General features: G+C 35.8%; 1 protein-coding gene across 1 annotated transcript in view; it reads right to left on the minus strand.

The window, feature by feature from the left end:
* LOC145291107 (uncharacterized) overlaps positions 1-21,864 on the minus strand; it is a 416,667-nt gene that overhangs the window by 314,873 nt on the left and 79,930 nt on the right. The window contains exons 9-13 of the mRNA XM_080136623.1: positions 16,268-16,381; positions 13,002-13,158; positions 11,665-11,905; positions 7,852-7,993; positions 5,953-6,270 (exon numbers count right to left, since the gene is read on the minus strand). Of these exons, the coding sequence (XP_079992749.1) occupies positions 5,953-6,270; positions 7,852-7,993; positions 11,665-11,905; positions 13,002-13,158; positions 16,268-16,381 (972 nt within the window). The remainder of the gene's footprint in view (positions 1-5,952; positions 6,271-7,851; positions 7,994-11,664; positions 11,906-13,001; positions 13,159-16,267; positions 16,382-21,864) is intronic.

A 21,864-nucleotide genomic window follows, 5' to 3' on the forward strand; every position in this document is an offset into this window, starting at 1 on the left:
TTTTAAAAACATTTACATAACCTTTTTAGTTTTATTTATATATCTGTTTAAGCCTTTTTTTTTTGTCAGTGTACTACAAGGAATTCAGTTGATTACAACCCTTTCTGCGTGTTCTTTACATTACAATAGTACAACCCTGAATCCGACGGTGCAATACTACACCATTCAATACTTTAAAACTGAAACGAAGCTGTTCTGCTTGAAAAGGGCGCCATTTTCTTCTTATTCATATTTATATCGATTCTTTGCTTTAAAAAACTAAAGTAATTACGTGTTTACTTTTTTAATATCCCATTTTGCTGTTTCGGATTATTTTACTAAAGTAAGTAAAGCTTCATTATTTTTCAAAACTGTTTTTGTTTCTTTGTTTTTCGATATTTTGTCAATATTATTTAGTAAGAGTGTTTAGCAGACAAACCAACAAACGACTACCCGAAAAAATAAATATACAAGAAATAAATGTTACCATAGTCAATAAAAGTTCAGTTCATGTTTTGCTTTTGTTTTAAAATAGTTTTTAATGCTCTTTACTTGAAATAATTTCAACGAACCGAAATTAAAACGAAATTTGAGGCGATAACTACTTAAATGAATTTTTATATAAACTACACATGTCATAATCGAATATTCCTCAAGCACAAAATAACGGAAAACATTAAAATATGTTTATAAATATTCCTTACGTTGACGGAACTCTCTTAAATTGTTAACACAGAATGCTCAGGTGCCCCTCCTTAAAATTGAAAACGGGGCTCTCCATTTTAAAGTCGCTGCCATTTTGATTTTTTTTTAAACCGGTTCGTGAATTAAAAAAAAAAATTTTTTTACAAACTACTTAAAAATACAAGCCAATGAAGTTTTCTACCATAAAACTAACTTTTATTGACTATGGTAACATTTATTTTTTGTATATTTATATTTTTATATATATAACATTTTCTCTTTGTAAGGAAACATCATTTTGTTGGTCACTCTTGGCTACGAATGGAAACAAAGTTGATATAAAAAAATATATTTTTGCGAAAATTATCTTTACTTTCATCATATTTTTCTTAGGGTAAAATTTTTGAGTATCAAGACCTATCTCTTTACAACCCCCTCCTTTTTATAACCTATCATACTTTCATCAATCACAGTCCATTTTTTGTAGGCTGATTTTGAACCCAGTCAACGATGGGTACTTCTGCTAGTATATATATATATATATATATATAGCACAATCACGTTGACACACCCGTTCTCGCCAGATCACCAAAGTTAAGCAATGTTGAGCCTGGCCAGTACCAGATGGGTGACCATTTGGGGAGGCTAGGTGCTATATGTACCACATTGAGTCGTAGAAATTTCCAGGATGGTATCTGGGTGCATATTAATTCACTGGGAGAGATGCACCCCCAGTCTTCGTTAAGACATGCATCTACAAGAAGGAAACTGATGTAAAAACCTGCAGTCTACTGTATACTCTATCATGTGGCAGTAATCTGCATCGATAAAGGTTAGCATGTAATACCAAAAAGTGTGGGTGGTTCTACAGAAAGCCTTCACCACTATAAACAAATCATCTGAGTGGATTTCCAAGCAACTTAGTTGTTGAGGTGGAAGCTCATACGTTGAAATCGATGGGAGAGTCCATCATATATATATGTATATATATATATATATATATATATATATATATATATATATATATATGCTAGTGTTGGGATGATTAATCGGAATCGGAATCAGGAATCGGAAAAATCAGAGCTTTTTTGAAGTAGCGGAATCAGAAAAATTTGCCCATATTTTCCGATGCCAAAACCGATTCCTTTAATTACCTTTTTTATTTGATTTTGGTTTAAGAAACATCTTCCACTGCTTGTAGTAATAATAAAATGATAAATATTTATTGATTTAAACTTCCAGTAAGACTAAAATCTCAAGATCATCCCCTCACAAATGTGTTTTTACATTTGAGAAAATATAGGCACATTTAAAGTGTGTTTTTATAGTAATCGGGACAAAATAACACTTTCATGGTTAAATATTTAGAGATTTATAAAGAATCGGAATTGGATTCAGTAATTGTATTGGAATCGGGAATTTAGTATCGAATCGATAATTGTATCGGGATCGGTAAAAATATTAGAATCGATGCATCACTGATATATATACAATCCTGGTCAAAATCATAAGACCACTTAAGAAAGTAAGCGTTTACGCATATTATCGAATTTTTAATCAAACAAATGGTTGAAACCATTGTCAAAAGGGAAAATATGATGGAAAAAAATGAAATCTGCTTCATTCGAAACCTTAACCCTGATCTAATAATTATTTTTTAAAAAAACAAACATTTTCACCTGGTCAAAATTATAAGACCACTTTAATAAAATCGGCTAGTTTTGAAAAAATGAATACGAAAAGCTTTCTATGTTACTAAAAGCAACTTGTTAGTGGATAAAAAACATCTTACTAAATTATAAATGGTAAAAGGGAAACCATTATCAGAGTTTGAGAGAGGAAGGATCTTTGAGCTTAATAGCGGTGGACTCTCCCATAGATCCATTGCAAACGAAGTGAATCGTAGCAAAACGGTCATCACATTTTTTTTTTTTAAATCCAGATCAATATGGGCACAAAAAGAGTCCAGGTCGACCAAAAAAATAACCCCATCATCGGATCGCCGTATCAGAAGAAGTTTAAAAAAAACTCCAGTATGAGCTCAAGTCGATTGAAAAGCCAAACAGCAGCAGAATGTAGTCCTAAAACCATCAGAAGGCATCTAAAAATGAAGGGTTTCAATCATTTAAAGCGACTGCAGAAACCATGTCTTCTTGAACAGCGCAAACCTAACCGACTTAAATATGCCACCAAATACCAGACTTGGGATGAAGAGAAGTGGGAAAATGTAATTTTCTCCGATGAGAAAAAGTTTAATCTAGATGGTCCAGATGGATTTCAACACTATTGGCATGATAAAAATTTGCCCAAAGATACTTTTTCAACTCGGCATTTTGGAGTAGAGTCTTTAATGATCTGGGGTGCTTTCTCGTCAGCTGGGACCCTAAAGTTGCAAGTAGTGAAAAGCCGACAAACGTCATTGAAGTACATTTCAATGCTTGAAAATGCTTCTATCAGGACTGAAGGTCCACGTCTGTGTGGGAGAAATTGGATTTTCCAGCAAGACAACGCTGCGATACACACTTCTCGACAAGCACAAGAATACTTTTCTTCAAATAATATAGAATTGTTAGATCACCCAGCATGTTCTCCAGACCTCAATCCCATCGAAAATCTTTGGGGATGGATGGTAAAAGAAGTGTTCAAGGATGGAACCCAGTATGATTCGATAAAGGAACTTTCTGATTCAGTTTTCGGTACATGGGATAAAATTCCTTCGCAACTGATAAAAAACTTAGTCGCAAGCATACAGAAGAGAATTTTTGAAGTAATTCGTAATAATGGAGGCTATATTAAATACTGAGACCCTTTTTAGTAATTTATAATTGCCTTTTGTTAGATAAATTATCAGTGGTCTTATAATTTTGACCAGGTGAAAATGTTTGTTTTTTAAAAAATAATTATTAGATCCGGGTTACGGTTTCGAATGAAGCAGATTTCATTTTTTTTTTCCATCATATTTTCCCTTTTGGCAATGGTTTCAACCATTTGTTTGATTAAAAATTCGATAATATGCATAAACGTTACTTTCTTAAGTGGTCTTATGATTTTGACCAGGACTGTATATATATATATATATATATATATATATATATATATATATATATATATATAAAGTTCCTTGTAAATAAACAAATGGAGCACTTTACAAGTGTCTGTCAAAGTTTATATAAAAACATGGGAGATATCATTTACGAGCGCCAATCCCATAGCTCACTGAGTAGAATTGCTGACTATTAAGGAGATTGTTTGCGGTTTGATTCCTGCCTTAGTCCTAGTCTAGCCGCACCAGAAACTGTGATACAGCAAAGTAGTTTATTTGTGGATACTATATATGCATGCAATTTATTTTTATAATTAGAAACTATATGTTGCATATACCAGAGACATACCATGGTTTCACTGACCGAACCACCTCAGTTTTTTGTACTAGCTATGAAAATAAGGTTTAAAAGGGAAAGATTTCTCACAGAAAAGCCATTAAACTAAATAAAATACATATTAACCGCTTTAATAAGCATAAGTAACCTCCGTTCAGTGTTTCACAGATATACAGCTCTTATTAAAGTAAAAGAAAATAGAATATTTTTATGCACATAGGGTTTATAGGGTTTAGGGGTACATGCCTTTCCAAGATGCTCTTCTCTTGCGTCTTCAACTTGTCTCTATACACCCAGCACAACGTTATGTGTAAAATAGCTCATTTTACAATTGCAATTTGTAATAACCTCATTATAATAAATAATGTGTCAGTGCATGGCAAAGATTCACAGTCTTCACGTGGTCATCATCATTAAGTAGTGTCCAACCTGACGTTGACAGCTATCGCACTTCATCCATTTCTCTCTTTCGAGAAATTCATGAATTCATTGTTGCTCATCGTTTTAAATGTTTCCCAGCTGTTCAAACTGTTAATGTATGTTTCTCGCTATCATCTTCTGTGAGGTGTTCTGATTCAGAAGCCTGTTCATGCTGTTTTTCGAATAAAGAGTTTGATGTATTGCTATATATAGGTTGCAATTTCTTTCTGTTTGAGCAGTGCCTATACTGGGCGATTGTCCTGATAATTGTATCCAGAGGTATTTTCTGCTCAGCACAATGAAATACGAAACCATATACAGAATTATTTCTGTTTGCTTCCATAGTACATCAGTCACCTGATTTCCATGACATCACGTTACTCTGATCGGGGGGAGGGGGGGGTTAAAGTGGGTTCTTGATAAAAAAGATAATCCTGTTAATATGTGTGGGCACAGATAGAACACGGCGGATCAAGGGGAGTAAACATCAATAAAGAATCATGTTGTTCTTAATAGTATTAGCAGCAGTTCTTTCAAACAAAAGCGTGGTAGTAAGTCCGATAACAATATGGTTGTGTAAATGATCATATTTTCTATAATACACAAGCACAATGCCTCAACGAAAAGATATAGCAAGATGGCGTCTTGACAAAATGCTCGTCCCTTTGGTGGGAGTGCTAAGAAGGGCATCCAGCTGTAAATTATTTTGCTTTAAACAAATTATGGCTGTTCTAAGTAAGTTTGAAAATATTTCAAACATGCCTGAGCAGCTGTCAAACCGTGCAAGCCATGGAAACCTATCTACAACTGAACAGTCAGTTAGTCAATCAGTCCGATGTCAACGATACCCAGAACATATTAAATGCATGTTAATAGTTTTCACTCATTTAAGTTGTTTGAACACCTGATCCTCAACAGATTGGCTCTAATTACTCAACCAGCTATCATTCCCCAACAAGCTGGATTCCAACCTGGAAAATCTACAAGTCAACTCCTGAATCTCACTCAGCTTACTAAAGATAGATTTTTTTTTTTAGAAAGAACTGATAACAGGAGCAATCTCCTACATATGAAACCATAAATTACTGCTTGAAAAAGATCTTGGAGATGGATGATTAAAGACTTGCTATTCACAAGCCGCATTGGAGTGCATTGAAGACAGTCGATTCTATATATACTCTGAACAACAAACAAAATAATAAAATGCACCCCTAGAGATTCTGAAAATGGATTATTCTTGACGTCACTTCCGGTAACCAGCTTTTGCTATCGAGCAGTCTGGGCCTGAGACTCAGTGGCAGTGGGTCGTAACCTTACTTTGTCCTTCCAGTTGAGCAGAGTCCCGCTTAACCAATATACGTTTCTATATTTTCTGTTAATATATATTTGATTTCACTGTTTCCAAACCTTCTCGTTCTCTTTTCAACATTAAATCACAACAATTACAAATTAAACTTTTCCATAAAAAATAAGTAAAGAATTCGCCTACCTTGTTTTCAAAAAATGGGAACAGTTTTAGGTAAATTTGATGGTTCGGATTAAAAAGCACTTCGAAGCCAAATCCTTTAATCTGAAGGAATTGCACTGTAGCTCTTTTAATGTCGATGTAGCGTGTCCGGTAAGGTAAAATTGGGTTGATTTCCCCGTTAACAGTTACTTGCTTCCCATTAACTTGGATTGTCACTCCTTGTGCACGGATGGTCAGTCCTGAAATGCATTTCCGCTGGATGGTCCAGCCGCTCGTACATGAAGAGTAGGTTAAGGAGACGTTCAGCTTTACACGATTATCTTCTTGGTTACTATTTGTCTGAAAGAGGAGAATAATCATTGAAAGTAATTGACCAGGAGAAAGAAAATCAAACATGTTTGTTAACACTTAATGCTTTTTGTTTTGTTTTTTGGTTTTAAAAATGAGGAGCATTTTTTTAAGAAGAGGTAGAGTGATTGATCATTGGATCTTTATTTATCCCAAAGAGAGCAAAGTATGGCACAGGGTCGGTTTATTTTATTTATTTATCACTTTTCGTAGAAGTTAGGCACAAGGTCAAGTGTGAGTTTCATGAAAGTATTTCTGTGGAAGGAACTGGATTTGAACTTGGTGCACACAGAAACAAGACCAGCTTATAATGTGGGAAAATCCAGCTAAAAAACGGATAATTCTGGATTGGAGTAAAAATAAAAATTTCATCAATTTAGAAATATTTCTCATCCGAAGACAAAATAAATGAAGTGTAGCACCAGAATACTCGGACATATTAAAAATTGCCTGAGTAGCCCTGCCAGCATTCCTCGGTTAGGTCTCCTCTGAAAGTAAGTAATAAACTAACTCTGCCCAATAGACGGGAAGCAAGGACAGAAAAGATTCAAATACATTGATAATAGTCGAAGCAATGATCAGTTCGCCAGAGGGTGACGTTATGTTATCTTCTGGTCCTGCTCTTTTGAACTAAAGTTGGAAGTTGGAATGGTGAGCCAGCATACAAGATATAGCACACTCTGACCTTGCAAAATAAATGTCTTAAGAGCTCTGTCGGCATTCCCCAGTAGGGACGCCGCAAACGATTGGCTTTTTAAAGAGTGAAGAAAAAGCCTGGAAGAATGAACCTCCTAGAAATACCTAGAACAGATACTTCAGTCCAAAAGAGCAAGACTAGAAGATGACATAACGAATCACCTTCTGTCTAATTGATCGTCGCTTCGACTATTATCAATGTATTTGAATGTATATGATATTTATATTTTTTTTGCATAAGTATGATGTGGGACAAAGCTGAAAAGTTGGAGGAGAAAAAACAGTATCCCTAAAGACGGAGGACCCTGGCCTCTAAAATTAGTCTGGTCACCTCTGTAAGCATTGCCCGGTAGAAACACCTCAAGTTATTGGCAATAAACCAAGAGAAAAGGCAAAGCCTGGGAGGATGAACTGACTAGGATACCCAGGGCATTCAGCTCAGTCCAAGACATCACAATAGCCCACTATCTGTTGGATGTATCCTCGACTGGTGTCAATGTATACAAAGAGGGAATTCATTAATAGAAAATGAGCTGAGATCCGAGTGTAGTATCAGAACAGATACTACACTTAATTTAACTTATCCTTACTGAATTAGAGGAAACCCTTCTATACTAAGGCAATTTTTATTTTTGCCTGCTGCCAGAGTACCCCTTTTTGGGGAGGTGGTTCTCTCCCACATTAAAAACAACCTTGTGTCACATAATGCTCTCATGGGGAAACAATTAAATACAATAATGAATTCATCTTCATCTGTGCCTGAGCTAATTTATGAGAAAGATGCAAACATTTTTTCATGGTCTGTACGAGGATGTACGTAGGTAATCCTTCACAACATTAACATAAAGTGTAATTGTAAAATGAAAGTGTACACACCTGAATCAAGGTATACTTGCATGCAGCTGGTTCGAAGTTGTACTCTTCTCCGTCAAAAGTGGTCACGTAGGATCGTGAGAGCACTTGGCATGTAGATGCGCATTTGTTTCGTGTGCAGTTCCATCGACCCTTTTCACATATGCTGTAAAAGACAATACAAATAACAACTACTATACTAACATTCTATTTTGTTCTGGTCAGAAAGAAATCTCTGATGATGGCTAGTATGAGAACTCCTAGTGAGTACGAATAATAATAAAAGAAACAGAATATTTATATTGGGTATTATGATGAGTAACAGGCAAAATATGATATTCATGAATATATATATAAAAAAAAAGGTTTATCTTCCCTTTTCTCTTAAGATAATTACCTCCCTTTTGTCTATAATAACAATGAATTACCTCCCTTGTATTCCGAAATAGCCTTCTCTGATTGGCCAAGATAATTTCCCTCCACCAATTAACAAACATTTAATCTTTGCGTCCTGAATGTGAAAAGTAGTCATTCTTTCTTTTTTTTTTAATGTGTTTACATTCTAGTCAACACCTAAGTAACCTTCTCTTTATTTTGAATGCAACTTACTTGAGTCAGACTAATTAAGGGCGTCGTCCATTTTTTTTACAAGGAAGTTACCACTTATCAAAGCCTGAAGGCCACTCGAGGATAAGGGTTAATGAATGTAAGGTGGTAGTGTAGTAATCGTTAATAGCATAGATTGGGTAGAATTTGGATTATTTAAGGTAACGGTTCAACAAGAACTTGTTTACATTCAACTTGAAGGTTTTCATATTGTAATCAGCCAGGAAACAGGCCAGTGGAACAGTGTTCTACAGGTCGGCAGTTCTAGGAAAGAAGCTTTGTTTGTAGAATCTGTGTTTAGATTTAGGCACAGATAGAGAGTGGGAGAAATTGCTGATAGTGGTTGTAGCTAGTTGGGTGTTTCTCGGGAAAGTTGTGCAAGGGAGGACCATAGATTGGAGCTCAGACGAGCATTTGAATGAAAGTAACGATAGAGTAGAAACAGGCTCGCAAGGACTTTTCTGTGGGAAAGAGGTCACAGGGAAATTAAAGGTCCGAAGTTTATCGTAGTCTCCGTTGAACTTTTAACCAAGCTGCAAATTTAGTTTTGCAACAAACATTTCCTGTTGTTATTTAATGCATATTTTATCTCTCTCTCTCTCTCTCTCTCTCTCTCTCTCTCTCTCTCTCTCTCTCTCTCTCTCTCTTGCCTGTGTTATTTTGTATGATTTATTTCAAAATTTTACCAAATTCAGCAAGCAACAGCGCAACAACTTAGTTGTTCTTTTGCAAGAGTCACTTCACTTTTTGAAATACGTTTGACTGATTTGTTGTGAGATGGATTAAATAAGAGATCTTTTTTCGTCTTCAGTGTAAAAAAAGTTTTAGATAAATTCACTGTTACCAGAGATATGGCAAGTGGCTGCCAAATTTGATGAAGTCATGGCTGGAAAATGTAGGGGACAGAAAACGTTAACCAAAATTAAAATGACTTATATAGATAATTTATGGAAGGCGATTATAATGGGAGAGGGCATATCAGATACAAAAAGAACTGAAAGCAATACAAGACGAATGCAAATGTGAAAATTAGTTTTTTTCTGATTGTTATTATTATTATGATTTTGTTGATTTTGTATTACAATGTTTTTACTTGCCTTCAGTCTCATTTGATGGTGAAATCCATACAAGATAATATTTCGGGAAAAATCTCTTCATCAGATGAATGTTCAACTCTGCTATTAAAACGTATGAATGATAGCGATTGGAATAAGTAATGCAGTAAATATACTGTAGTGTAGGCATTCTTTTATAAGTTTAATATAAATAGGCTTTTATTGTTTTAATGCTCTATAATCACACCACAGTGGTATAGTTAACAATTCAATAAATCATACTACCTTTGTCCCAATAACGGGTTTACCAAAGTCAACAAGACTAAGTATTCTCTTTGAGCTGGAAAATTTCAAATTGAAGGAGTCTGAACGGTCTTTTTAGAAAAGCAAGATCCAAATCTAACAGCTCAACATGAAATTTGCATACCTTGCCAATAAGAATTAGATGGGTCGCCATTGTTGCTTGTTGTGATAAGAGGGTTCGAAACAACAGCAAACAATAGTCATCACCTGATATTATGCAGCTTTATATCTGAATATGGAGAGCTGTTGGTGGTGAGCACTGTATGTAGTTATTATTATTTTTTTTTTTTAATTTCTTGACTCTTTTTTTTTGTATCATTATTATTTTTATTTGTTTATTCTTTAAATATTTTAAAAAAATTATTTATTTATTTTTATTATTATTTGCAAGCCGGTGATGATCAAGACAAACACAATGTACAGGGTGGAACGATAAAATTGTCGCACTAAAAAGACATGATTCCATTTTTATTTAATGAAAGCCGATTTTCTTCTTTTTTTTTTTTCCTTTCTTGCAGACCATCTACTAGTTGTGTAAAAGTCCGAAGTGCGATAGGAGCATTCTATCATGTCTGAATATGACACAATGTTTAATGAGCGAGATTGGATATGCACCACTGTACAAATGCTCTCTACCGATTTATGACAACAGGACCATTGCCGGCACCCTCAAAATGCATCTTTGGATTACCACGAATAACAGGAACGTGCCTAGGATGATGAAAACAAAGTTTCCGGCCATAGCGTAAATAAGTTCTTGATGAGCCGTTCCATGTAAGTTATCAAATTTACCAAATTTTCATTACTAATGATTACTATATTGTCCAATTTCTACTGTACACTCTTTAACCCTTATCCTTGAGTGGCCTCTTGGCCTTGATAATGTGGTGATGCTAATGTAAAAAAAAAAAAAAAATGATTATGATTTTTGGTGGGGTTTCAAGTGAGGGCCACATCATGCCACCTCACATCTTCGAAGTCAGCTTGAAAGTCAACATCAAAGTTGTACCTGGATGTGCTGAAGAGTGTGGTTAGCCGCTGATGCAATCAGGTGGCCGCTGGCTGAAGGCGGCTACATTGAATAGATGTCAGCTCTACTACATAATCAAGTGACTTGAATTGATTTTTTTTCAATAAAAGTTTTAAAATACAGCTCTAGTGTTGTTTAGGGTGACGACTTAATTGTTGCACCCTGTATAACTATTAAAAAGTGTAACAGAAATGCAATCCATTATTCTGGAAGACATAAATGCCACAAATCGCAGTATTTACTTTCTTCCCAACACAAGAAGATGTGAGACAAAATCGGAAGGTGGGGAGAGCCAAGCTAGTGCTTCTAAAGGCGGAGCACTCTGACCTATTAAAACTTTTCTGGGTAGCCCTACCAGCATTCCTCGGTCAGACTGCCTCAAACAGTAAGCAATAAACTTACTCTGCTTAAAAGCCAACCTAGGACTATTCAGAACGAATGTTTGATGATTGAGGTCAGAGTCTCGATTGGCATATGTCCTCGATTGCAACGTGGCACTAAATGATTGGTGCGAATCGATACATCAATCTTTGGATGTAACAATACTTATAATCTCTGGGTAATTTTATTACTCCTAGAATGGGTAGATCAACTTATTCAATAACATTCATTAAATTTCATTCCATGTGCGATCTTATTTATTTATTTTATGCTGGTTATCTAAAATGACTTACTAAGATTACTGAGTATAAACTTAAGTAAAAAAAATATATCCTTATGTGAAAGTTTATATAGAGTCCTACTTAAATACTGGACATATACGTTTTTTTCATTATTGATATTGTGTTGCTCATGTTAGGGTTAGGGCTATGAAATTGTGTTTCTATAACATGTCTAACTCACCATTGGTTGCAGCTGACTTTAAGAACATCCTGTGCATTATACGGCTTTTTTTGATAAGTGCAGGTGCAGTTTTCTGGTCGTACACATGTACCATTGTCAACAATGGTACCTTTCGGGCATTCACAACCTGGTGCACACTGAGAGAAGCAAGATTCTTGTTGAATATTGTACATATTCTGGCAAGTCCTGATGCACCCGGATGCACATTCGGTGTATTCAAAACCATCCTTGCATGTTATGGCTACAAAATAATGGAAATAAAATCAATCAGTTTTCAATGATAAATTAACGAGAATCATATTTTAACAAAAAACGTAAGTTCATTACATTTTATTAAAATAAATGTGAACAATAATTTGAAATATTAATTAATTTTTTTCTTTTTCCAGAGGAGTCACTACTTATCAAGGCTCGGAAGCCACTCGAGGATAAAGGTTAATGAGTGTAAGGTGATCGGTGCGACAACAGCTCTGTGATCGATAGGGTTCCTTACCAGAGCAGGCAATCAATTGATTTGATTAAAAAATGGGCGATTTCGATGACAATAAAAGTATGGGAGGGTGAAACATTTGTTGATTCTCATTCAATACCGGACAACGTCGGTTCTCCCTGCTATCATGCTATAAATGTGTTCCATGTGCGATCAAGGAATATACATAAGTACGGCAACAGTAATGAAAGAGTAAACACAGCATTTAGCAAAATGCAAATTAAAATGAAAATATATAAAAATTTAAATTACGAGAATAAAAATGTTGGTTTACCTGCTCGGATGTCAATTAAAATGGACACATCTAGCAATATATTTCTCCGCCGACATAAATTCTAACTCAGACAAATTTTTCTTTTAGTTTTTTTATTTTCCCCCCAAACGAGACATACTGCCACTGAAGCGCAATAGCTACTCTGCTAAGAACCAGATTTACAGGGGAAACCTGAGTGAGGGGTTTGACAGCAATATGTTTGTTTACATTACATTTATCTTTTTGAATGTTAATAGGTCGAGATAACAGTTTATTTATTTGCTTCCCCACTGAGCAAATTAGGCACAAGGCCGTTTTTTAATGTGAAGAGTGAAGGGGGAGCTGGATAGTGACAATTGGTATGAAAGGTTTTCCCTACATTGACCAATAACTGATTGCTACAAGAGCAATGGTTTTATATGTGGGGTTGCCTCCACATATGGTCTTTGATTGCAGCCGAGATAACAGGAAACGGGAAGGGAATTCCAAAGACAGAGAGAAGGGTGCGTAGTGCATTATTTTTTCTTTTTCTTTTTTTTTTTTCAGGTTGTTCTTTGAGAATGTTATACGTGGAAGTATTTTCTTATTACTTACGACAGATTGTGTTCGTCCTCCATTCGATTATAGCACTGGCGTCGGAGCATTCCTGGGCGTAAGCAGTGAAGATCTTACACTTTGTTTTGAGTTCTGTGCCATTGATAGTTTCACAAAGTTGGTTGACGCATAGATTGAACCAACGAGTGACATCAATCTAAACAGCAAGAGAAATGTATTACACGCTTTGTTGATGAAATGTTCAAATTAAAATATTGTGGCTACAACGTTTAGATGAGACTATAAATCGTCGATGCAATGTTTGAATATGTGATGATGGTGGTGGTCGTCGTCGTAGCGATGCTGCTCAACCTTATAGATTATAATGAACTCTTCCACTCACTATAAAGACCGGAAAAAAATGGTTGTTACTGGTTTTCAACTATGCTGAATACGAAAATCGCATTGAAATTTTGCAGAAATAAGTAGTTATCAAGATATAAAAAGTTGTATTATGCATTGTAATCTTTGGCGGCCATCTTTTTTACGCGCATGCATTTGTTTATGGTGCTTGCGCGCGTAAAAAGATGGCCGCCAAAGAATAAAATGCATAATATAACTTTTTATATCTTGATAACTACTGATGTCCGCAAAATTTCAATGCGATTTCCGTATTCAGCATACTCGAAAACCTCCCAATGTCGTCATTTAAAGGAAAATTGTGGAGGTGGACCTAATCTAAAAAAAATACCAAGTTATTAAGCATTTCGGTACTCATGCAGAGAGTGATCCGTGCTGAAATAATAATGTTATTATTTTAAAAGCCATTCTTAACATGGGGAGGGGAGGGTGTTTTGTACCTATTCTGTACTTTAACCTTACAATTAAATAAAAAAAATCATATCATAAAACTTTAATTAAACATGGAAATATGATTTAAAAAATAGCGATATGTTTTTTTTATTTAATTGTAAGGTTAAAGTACAGAATAGGTATAAAACACCCTCCCCTCCCCATGTTAAGAATGGCTTTTTAAATAATAACGTTATTATTTCAGCACGGATCACTCTCTGCATGATTATCATAAAAATTAATACAAATAATACTTATCTCAATAAGTGAAAGGCTCATTTCTACCGGAAATGAAATGAGGACAATCTCGCAGTTACGAAAAATATTTTCATTTACAATTTAATATTTTTATAATTCGCAATGTTAAATTATTTTAATAACATGCAAGCATTCTTTCACTTTAAAAATAGATTTCCTGAAAATTTCAATTAAATTGGTAATGTAGAAATATGGTTCTATAGACTTTGAACGAACCAAAAATTACATATATATATATATATATATATATATATATATAAGAACAAGTAATAATTCTTATTTTATATATATATATATATATATATATATATATATATATATATATATATATAGAGAGAGAGAGAGAGAGAGAGAGAGAGAGAGAGAGAGAGAGAGAGAGAGAATATTGAATACAATGTTCAAATGAGAATATATATATATATTCTCCCCAAGCCCCTGGCCTTGAGGGGAGACTAAAACTTGCTGCTATGGTCTCACATGATCTGAAATAACAGCAAGGAGAGACTTTCTCATCTGTTATATCTCCCCTCTTTTGGAAATAGGTTAGGATTATGAATATCTCCAGTATCAAATAATCCTTATACACTGTGAAATTTACTTTATGTATGAAAACCAAAGAGGAGAGATATAACATGAGAAATATTTGGAATCAAGTCTCCCTTGCTGTTATTTCAGATCATTTGAAACCATAGCAAGGCCAGAAGTTTGAGGGAAATATCAGATATTTTTTAATTCATATGCAAAACTAGGAAAACAAATGACTATGATTGAAACATTGGTAAATGTTCAGTATCTTTCCACCCTCAAAAAATCCTTTAAATTTACAACTATTATATGTTTTCGAGGGTGCTGAAAACGAAAATAAAGTTTAAAATCCCAGGAAACGAGTAGTTTTCAAGGTATGAAGAAATTATAATTTCAAAAAGTGAGGGATCACTTTTCTATATTAATTTAACGTAAAATGAACACCCACTTTATGGCCACCTTTTTTGGAGAGAGAGAGAGTGCGTTTGTTATTATTTTTAGGGGGATATTTATTTGGTAATTGTGGACTGGTAGACCAATACAAAACTTATCTAAATGTTTATCATTTTGCGATGTTCAAATCAAATTTCGCCAGTTTTATGGCGTGTAAAAGAAATAATGCTATTTAAAGCCTGATCTTTCTTCTTTAATATAGATTAAAAATTACGATGAATTAATTTAATTTCACTTATATATATATTTTTTTACTTGTATCTTTTTTATGGCTGTCAAAAATTAGTGTCATATATATATATATATATATATATATATATATATATATATATATATATATATATATATATGTATGTATGTATATTTTGAACCGAGAGAGAGACTTAGTTGTCGTACAAAGCTAAGACTCTGTAACATCATCTTTGTATAGATACTTCCTCAGGCATTTGGGCTCATGGATTTTAAATGTCTGAGGGAGTGGCACTCGTCTGACAAGACGTTGCAATCATCATATATATATATACACACACACACTCTGGAGATATCATGAAGGGAAGACTTTTATAATTCATGATTAAAAGTAAGATGTATTTTGAAATAGGGAAAAAGGGGCGAAGAAGAGGAAAGGAAAAGTCAGCTGACCGGTTTCGCCCTCACTTTCTTGAAGCTGTATCGAGGGATTTTAAAAAAGGGAAATCGAAAATATGTACATTTAAAATAAAATTACGTTGCGTTACGTTATGTGTGGGGGAAAAAGAGTGTACCTATTCTTTGATAGGGCATCAGTAATCATTTTAAATTTTTTATCTAATTTTGATTTTGAACAGATCATAAGAGCAAGATATGTTAGAGTCCAAATTAAATTGATCTTACGTTTTTTTTTGGGGGGGGTACATTTTTTTTTGTCCACACTCGATAAAATGCATCCCGTATTACAGTATGCTTATGAAAGAGAGTTTAACTCGTTCATAGCTTTCCTTGGTATATTACTAACAAAAACACCATCTAGTTACCTTACATCAATATACCGCAAATCTACATTTACGAGACTGTATACACGCTGGGATTGATTTTGCCCTTCCCCTCCCTAAAAACGGTCAGTAAAAAATCCAATCATTTGAGGCGCCTGGCGCTTATTTTCGGGAGAGATAGACTTTGAAAATATAGAGACAGACAGACAGACAGACATAGTGAGTTTTATAAATTAGATTAGGTAACAACAAAAAAAGATATACAACCTTTGAATGACAGGCGCTGAACTTGGAACTCTTCAGATAATTACATTGCTTCGTGACTGACTGTTTTTTTGCTTCGGATTGACAGTTCATTGTCAATACGACAGAAGGAACGCACTGAAATGAAATATTTTAGCATGATATCATTTAAAATGAACAAGCAGAAACGTTCAATTGATTAACTACTCAAGTCGATGAAACCTTCAGGTCATCTGATTATGGAGAACCAAAAATATTAAACATGTAGGGGAATAAATAAGAGCACCGGATTACCGGTGTAGGGTAAGGAGTGAGGTCCCTTGAAAAAAGAAGAGGAGAGTCCGTACACATGAGGCACGGACGCAAAAAGTTCTTCTCCAAAAAAGACAATGTTGGACAGACAGAGTACAACTCTAGAATACAGTCCTCACTCCTCCCGTAAACCCCACTATTGAAGTGAGTAATCTTTTTACCTTAATGTTCTGAATTGCAGTGCTGTCATGTTTTCATGTTTGTTAATAAATTCTTGTTGTTTATACTTGTTGTACGTTTAGTAATTATTAAAGCTGGTCGGTAGTTTTGGGACTTGGAAGAACCTAAACCCGTACCAACAGTGGTGACCCCAACTAGCAACATAAAATACGCAAAGCAACGTTTTTTTTATGTTTTAATAACAAAAGGAAAATGCGTAAAATTAAAGTTTATTTTTAAATAAAAATAATCCATAACATGAATCCCGGCGTCAGAGTAGTTAAAAATAAATAAACAAAACATTTACGTACGTAAGTTAAAAATAAAAAAATAAAAAAAATAATGACTAGTTACGTTTTTGTGCCGAGATTTATTTTATACAAGTATCGTTACCCTTTCATTGGGATATTCACATTTTTCTCGCACAACAAATATGGCCGACCGCGTCTTCTTCAATTTGCACGCGGCGCCAGTCTCGTGATTGGCTGATGTGAACACTACGTCACACTTTGTCTATAAATAATAATAATAATAATAATAAAAATCATAAATAAATGTGAAATGGCGTCGCCCACATTCAGTCTGATTCCAACGGATGTATGGAATGACCCTGCTTTGTTTTTCGCACAGCTAGATTTATATTTTCGGCAGAAAACGATATCAGGACAGACTGAAAAGTTTTGCCATGTGGCGACTATATTACCTCAGGATGTTATCGTCGAGGTGAGAGACCTAATTATATCTCCTCCCACGGAGAAACCATATGACACCCTACGATAAAGAGTGACAACTGCTGTGTCAGTTTCAGCACACAGGCGAATCTCACAATTATTAGAACAGGAAACGATGGGGGATAGCACGCCGTCACAGTTTCTAAAGCGCCTGCAGAAGTTGGCTGAAGGGACAATGGACAATAATATTGTCAAACACATCTTCCTAAAGCGCATACCAACCGAGTATAAGGTGGTAATAGCCGCACAAGATGAATCTATGCCAGTGGAACGAGTGGAACGAGTGGCTGAGATAGCCGACCATATTGCCGATATAATGTCGACACGGTCGTTAACGGTGGCTGGCGTTCAGACATCGGAGAAAGACGAGCTACTCTCCAAACTAATGGAGGGACAGACCAGATTGGAAGCTCGCATGAACAAAATGGCGGAGGACATCGCGAGACTTACCCTCGAAAATAAGCAAAGGCGGGGGTGGGGGCGCAGCCACTCCAGAGAACGGAGGCAGGATAGGACCATTTGCTGGAAGCACAAGAGATTTGGGGAGAAGGCAAATTCCTGTATCCCACCTTGTAGTGACAAGAAGTCGGGAAAAGCTTAAACCGACAGAAGAATGCGGCATCAACTGTCGGTTCATCTTGTTCAGGCCGCCTATTGTATGTGGTGGACAAAAACTCAGGTACGTCCTTTTTGGTGGACAGCGGGGCACAGGTGTTTCTCATTCCTGCGACTGCAGCCGACAAGAAATCCCCTCCCTGTAAATTCACACTACGAGCTGTGAATGGCTCGTTAATACACACATATGGGGAGAAGTGTATGGACCTTAATTTAGGCCTGCAGAGAACATTTACCCACATTTTTATAGTGGCGGATGTAGACAGTGCTATTTTAGGTACGGATTTTTTACAGGCGTTCGGTTTGGTGGTGGATATAACAGGCCAGTGTCTGAAAGATCCAGAAACGCATCTCACAGCGTGTGGGGTAGTTAGGACTGGTACTCCATTGTGTCCAGCAGTGGCACATGCAAACCAGGATAACGATTTTCTGAGTCTCTTGAAGGAATACCCTTCAATTTCAGTGCCTTCTTTCCATAGGGACGTTTTGCCACACTCCACCACACACTATATCGAAACAAATGGTCCGCCCGTTCATAGCAAAGCTAGGCGCTTAGCACCAGAAAAGGTAACATCGGCCAAGGCTGAATTTCAGCAAATGATGAAGTTAGGCATAGTTCGCCCTTCAAAGAGCGAATGGGCTTGACCTCTTCATCTTGTCAACAAAGGTGTTAACACATGGCGGGCATGTGGGGACTACAGAGCACTGAATGCAGTCACTAAACCAGATAGATACCCAGTACCACATGTCCAGGACGTGACAGCAGTGGCTCAAAATAACCGTTTTTTTTACAAAATTGGATTTAATTCGAGCATATCACCAAATACCGGTGGAGCCCGAACACATTCCTAAAACGGCTATCATCACCCCATTCGGGATGTTCGAGTTCATGCGAGTTCCTTTTGGGTTGCGGAATGCAGCACAAACATTCCAACGGTTCATAGACCAGGTGTTGTCAGATTTGCCATTCGTCTGTGCATATATTGACGATGTACTTATTGCTAGCCAAACTAGAAAGGAACACATCGGTCATGTGCAACAGGTCTTCGAACGTTTGAAGCAATATGGGATAGTCCTAAACCCATTAAAATGTGCTTTTGGTCAATCCGAAGTAATTTTTTTAGGACACCATATTTCAGAGGGGGGAATATCCCCATCACCAGAGATGGTCAAGTCCATTCAAAATTTCCCTATCCCCGCCACAATGAGGCAGCTGCGTCAATTCTTGGGGCTGATAAACTTTTATCGTAGGTTCTTACCTCACTGTGCACAAGTACTTTTACCATTGACAAGTTTGTTGACAAATGTGAGGAAGTGTGACATTGTATTTTCAGAGCACGCGGTAGAAGCATTCAACAAGATCAAGGCTATGTTGCAGGAGACTGCAAAATTGTCTCACATCTAACCCAACCAGGAGCTGTGCCTAGCAGTGGATGCATCCACAATTGGAATTGGAGCGGTCCTACAACAAAAATGTGATGCGGACTGGAAACCCATTTTCTTTTTCTCAAAAAAATTAACAGAGACTGAGAAACGCTATAGTACATTTTCCAGAGAGTTGCTAGCTGCATTCTCCGCGATACGCCATTTCCGGCAGCTCTTGGAAAGTCAGCAGTTCCATATCCTCACGGACCACAAACCCCTGTTAGGCGCTTTACAGTCTTCCTCGGACAAATATTCTCCCAGAGAGATTCGCCAGATGGATTATATCCTTCAATTGACATCGGATATCCGGCACATCAAGGGAGCAGACAACATCCCAGCAGACACCTTATCGCGGGGAATTAATTCCTTCCTGTTGCAGCCGGCAACTGACGTCGACACCTTGTCTAAAGAACAACAGAAGGATGGACATTTACAAAATCTCCTGCAGAATAATCCAACTTCATTGAATCTAGTGACAATTACCAACCCTACCAGCCACACAAAAGTTGTGTGTGACACAAGCACAAACAAACTGCGACCATACGTTCCAGCATCGCTACGCAAAGACATATTTAAAGACAGCTGGGTTTTTTTTTGGCCGTCTGTAGCTTCCTCAGACTTTACTTTTTGTAAAAGTCTGAGGAAGCTACAGACGGCCAAAAAACGGGTAGCTGAAACAATAATGTAACTTAACAGAAAGATACGGTAATAAAAAATAAAACGCATATTTGCTCTACAACAGTATTGAGCACTTTCTTCTGTTCTTCAGATTTTATTAATTACCATTTCTAATATATATATATATATATATATATATATATATATATATATCGCCAGAGAGCGCGCACGCGCAAGAAGTTCTTTTTGGCCATTTTATATTTTAAAGAGGCTCCAGAAACTGGCAGAAATAAGACTTTTTTTTATCGAGCCCTAATTTGTCCAAATTTCATATTTTTTTGGTGAGGAGAGTGTTTTTTTATAGTGCCGGCCTTTCAAGAATTCTTCTTTTTGGCCCCAAGAGATTTGGTGCGGGTGAATGCGGTAATGCCAATGCAAATTAATTTTTAGAAACACCCGTATGTTAATAAATATTTATGTGTGTGTGTGACTTGGAAAGATAAAATAAGAAACAGCACAGACTTTTTTTTTTTTTTTTTTACTCAAAACACAATAGCAGTTGTTCTACGCGATTAATTTTCGTAATTTTTGGGATATATTACTATTTTCGATCTGACAATTAAGTACGGGATATTGTTTTTGCTTAAAGCGATATATTTAAATATACCTTAACAAACACCGATATTATTTCTGAACAACGCTTTCTTTCATTTAAATCTAGTTTAGCTAAAAAGAATAAACGTAAAAAAGACAAAGACCTAAATTTTTTAGATGACGAGAGATATATTCGTATTATTTGGATTGTTCATCTTGCGTTTAATATTCGGACAACGTTTCGTCTGGTGTAACTTTCTGTTGTATAATGGAGCCTACGTAGACCGGCGGACAGTTTATAGCTAGTACACATGTTACATAGTTGGTCCGGGCAACGCCAAATTATCTGAACGATTATTATTATGATTGTTATTAATATTTATAAATACAAACAAAAAAAGAGTATTAAATGGAAATAAATATTTAAAGATAAATTTATTTATATTAAAATAATTCCCAGAAATGTTAACTTGGTGAAAAGAATGTTAACTAACATAAATAAAATACGTGACGAACGTTGGATCATCCGAGTTGTGTCTTTGGTCACGTGGAGTCAATGACGTAACGAGATAGTTTTAAAAAAAATACACGCAATTAGTTCATTAGAGTTAGTCAGTGAGTTTCGAGCTAATGAGTTGGAGAGAACGAATGGGGAAGTCGACGGAAGCATTCTAATGGACACACCAGAAAAAATGTAGATACGCAGTATGACGACTTCGAGAAAAGGGATCATCCATAAAAATGAATAAAGACCATATAAAAGTATAACTTTTTGTTATGGGTTTTCTTGAAGGAAAGTATCTTCAATTACCGTATTTCACGACAAAAACAACCGCCGAGAATTATACAAAAAGTTATGTTTATGAACTGTTTGATTGTGTGTATATATATATATATATATATATATATATATATATATATATATATATATATATGTGTGTGTGTGTGTGTGTGTGTGTGCGTGTGTGTGTGTGTGTGTGTGTGTGTGTGTGTGTGTGTGTACACCTACTTCCCTAGCTATGAACATGCACGTTATTTAGATGAACGCTTTATATACGAGGATCCTTTTCAATATGCTTCCAGACTTTTTTGTATGGGCACTTTTATTGATAGTACACACATCCCCTTCGAAGTAATCTCCTCCGACTGCAACGCACTTGTTGCATC

Source organism: Euprymna scolopes, chromosome 12 (genome assembly GCF_053919585.1).
Source record: "Euprymna scolopes isolate OS-2025 chromosome 12, ASM5391958v1, whole genome shotgun sequence".
NCBI lineage: Eukaryota > Metazoa > Mollusca > Cephalopoda > Sepiida > Sepiolidae > Euprymna > Euprymna scolopes.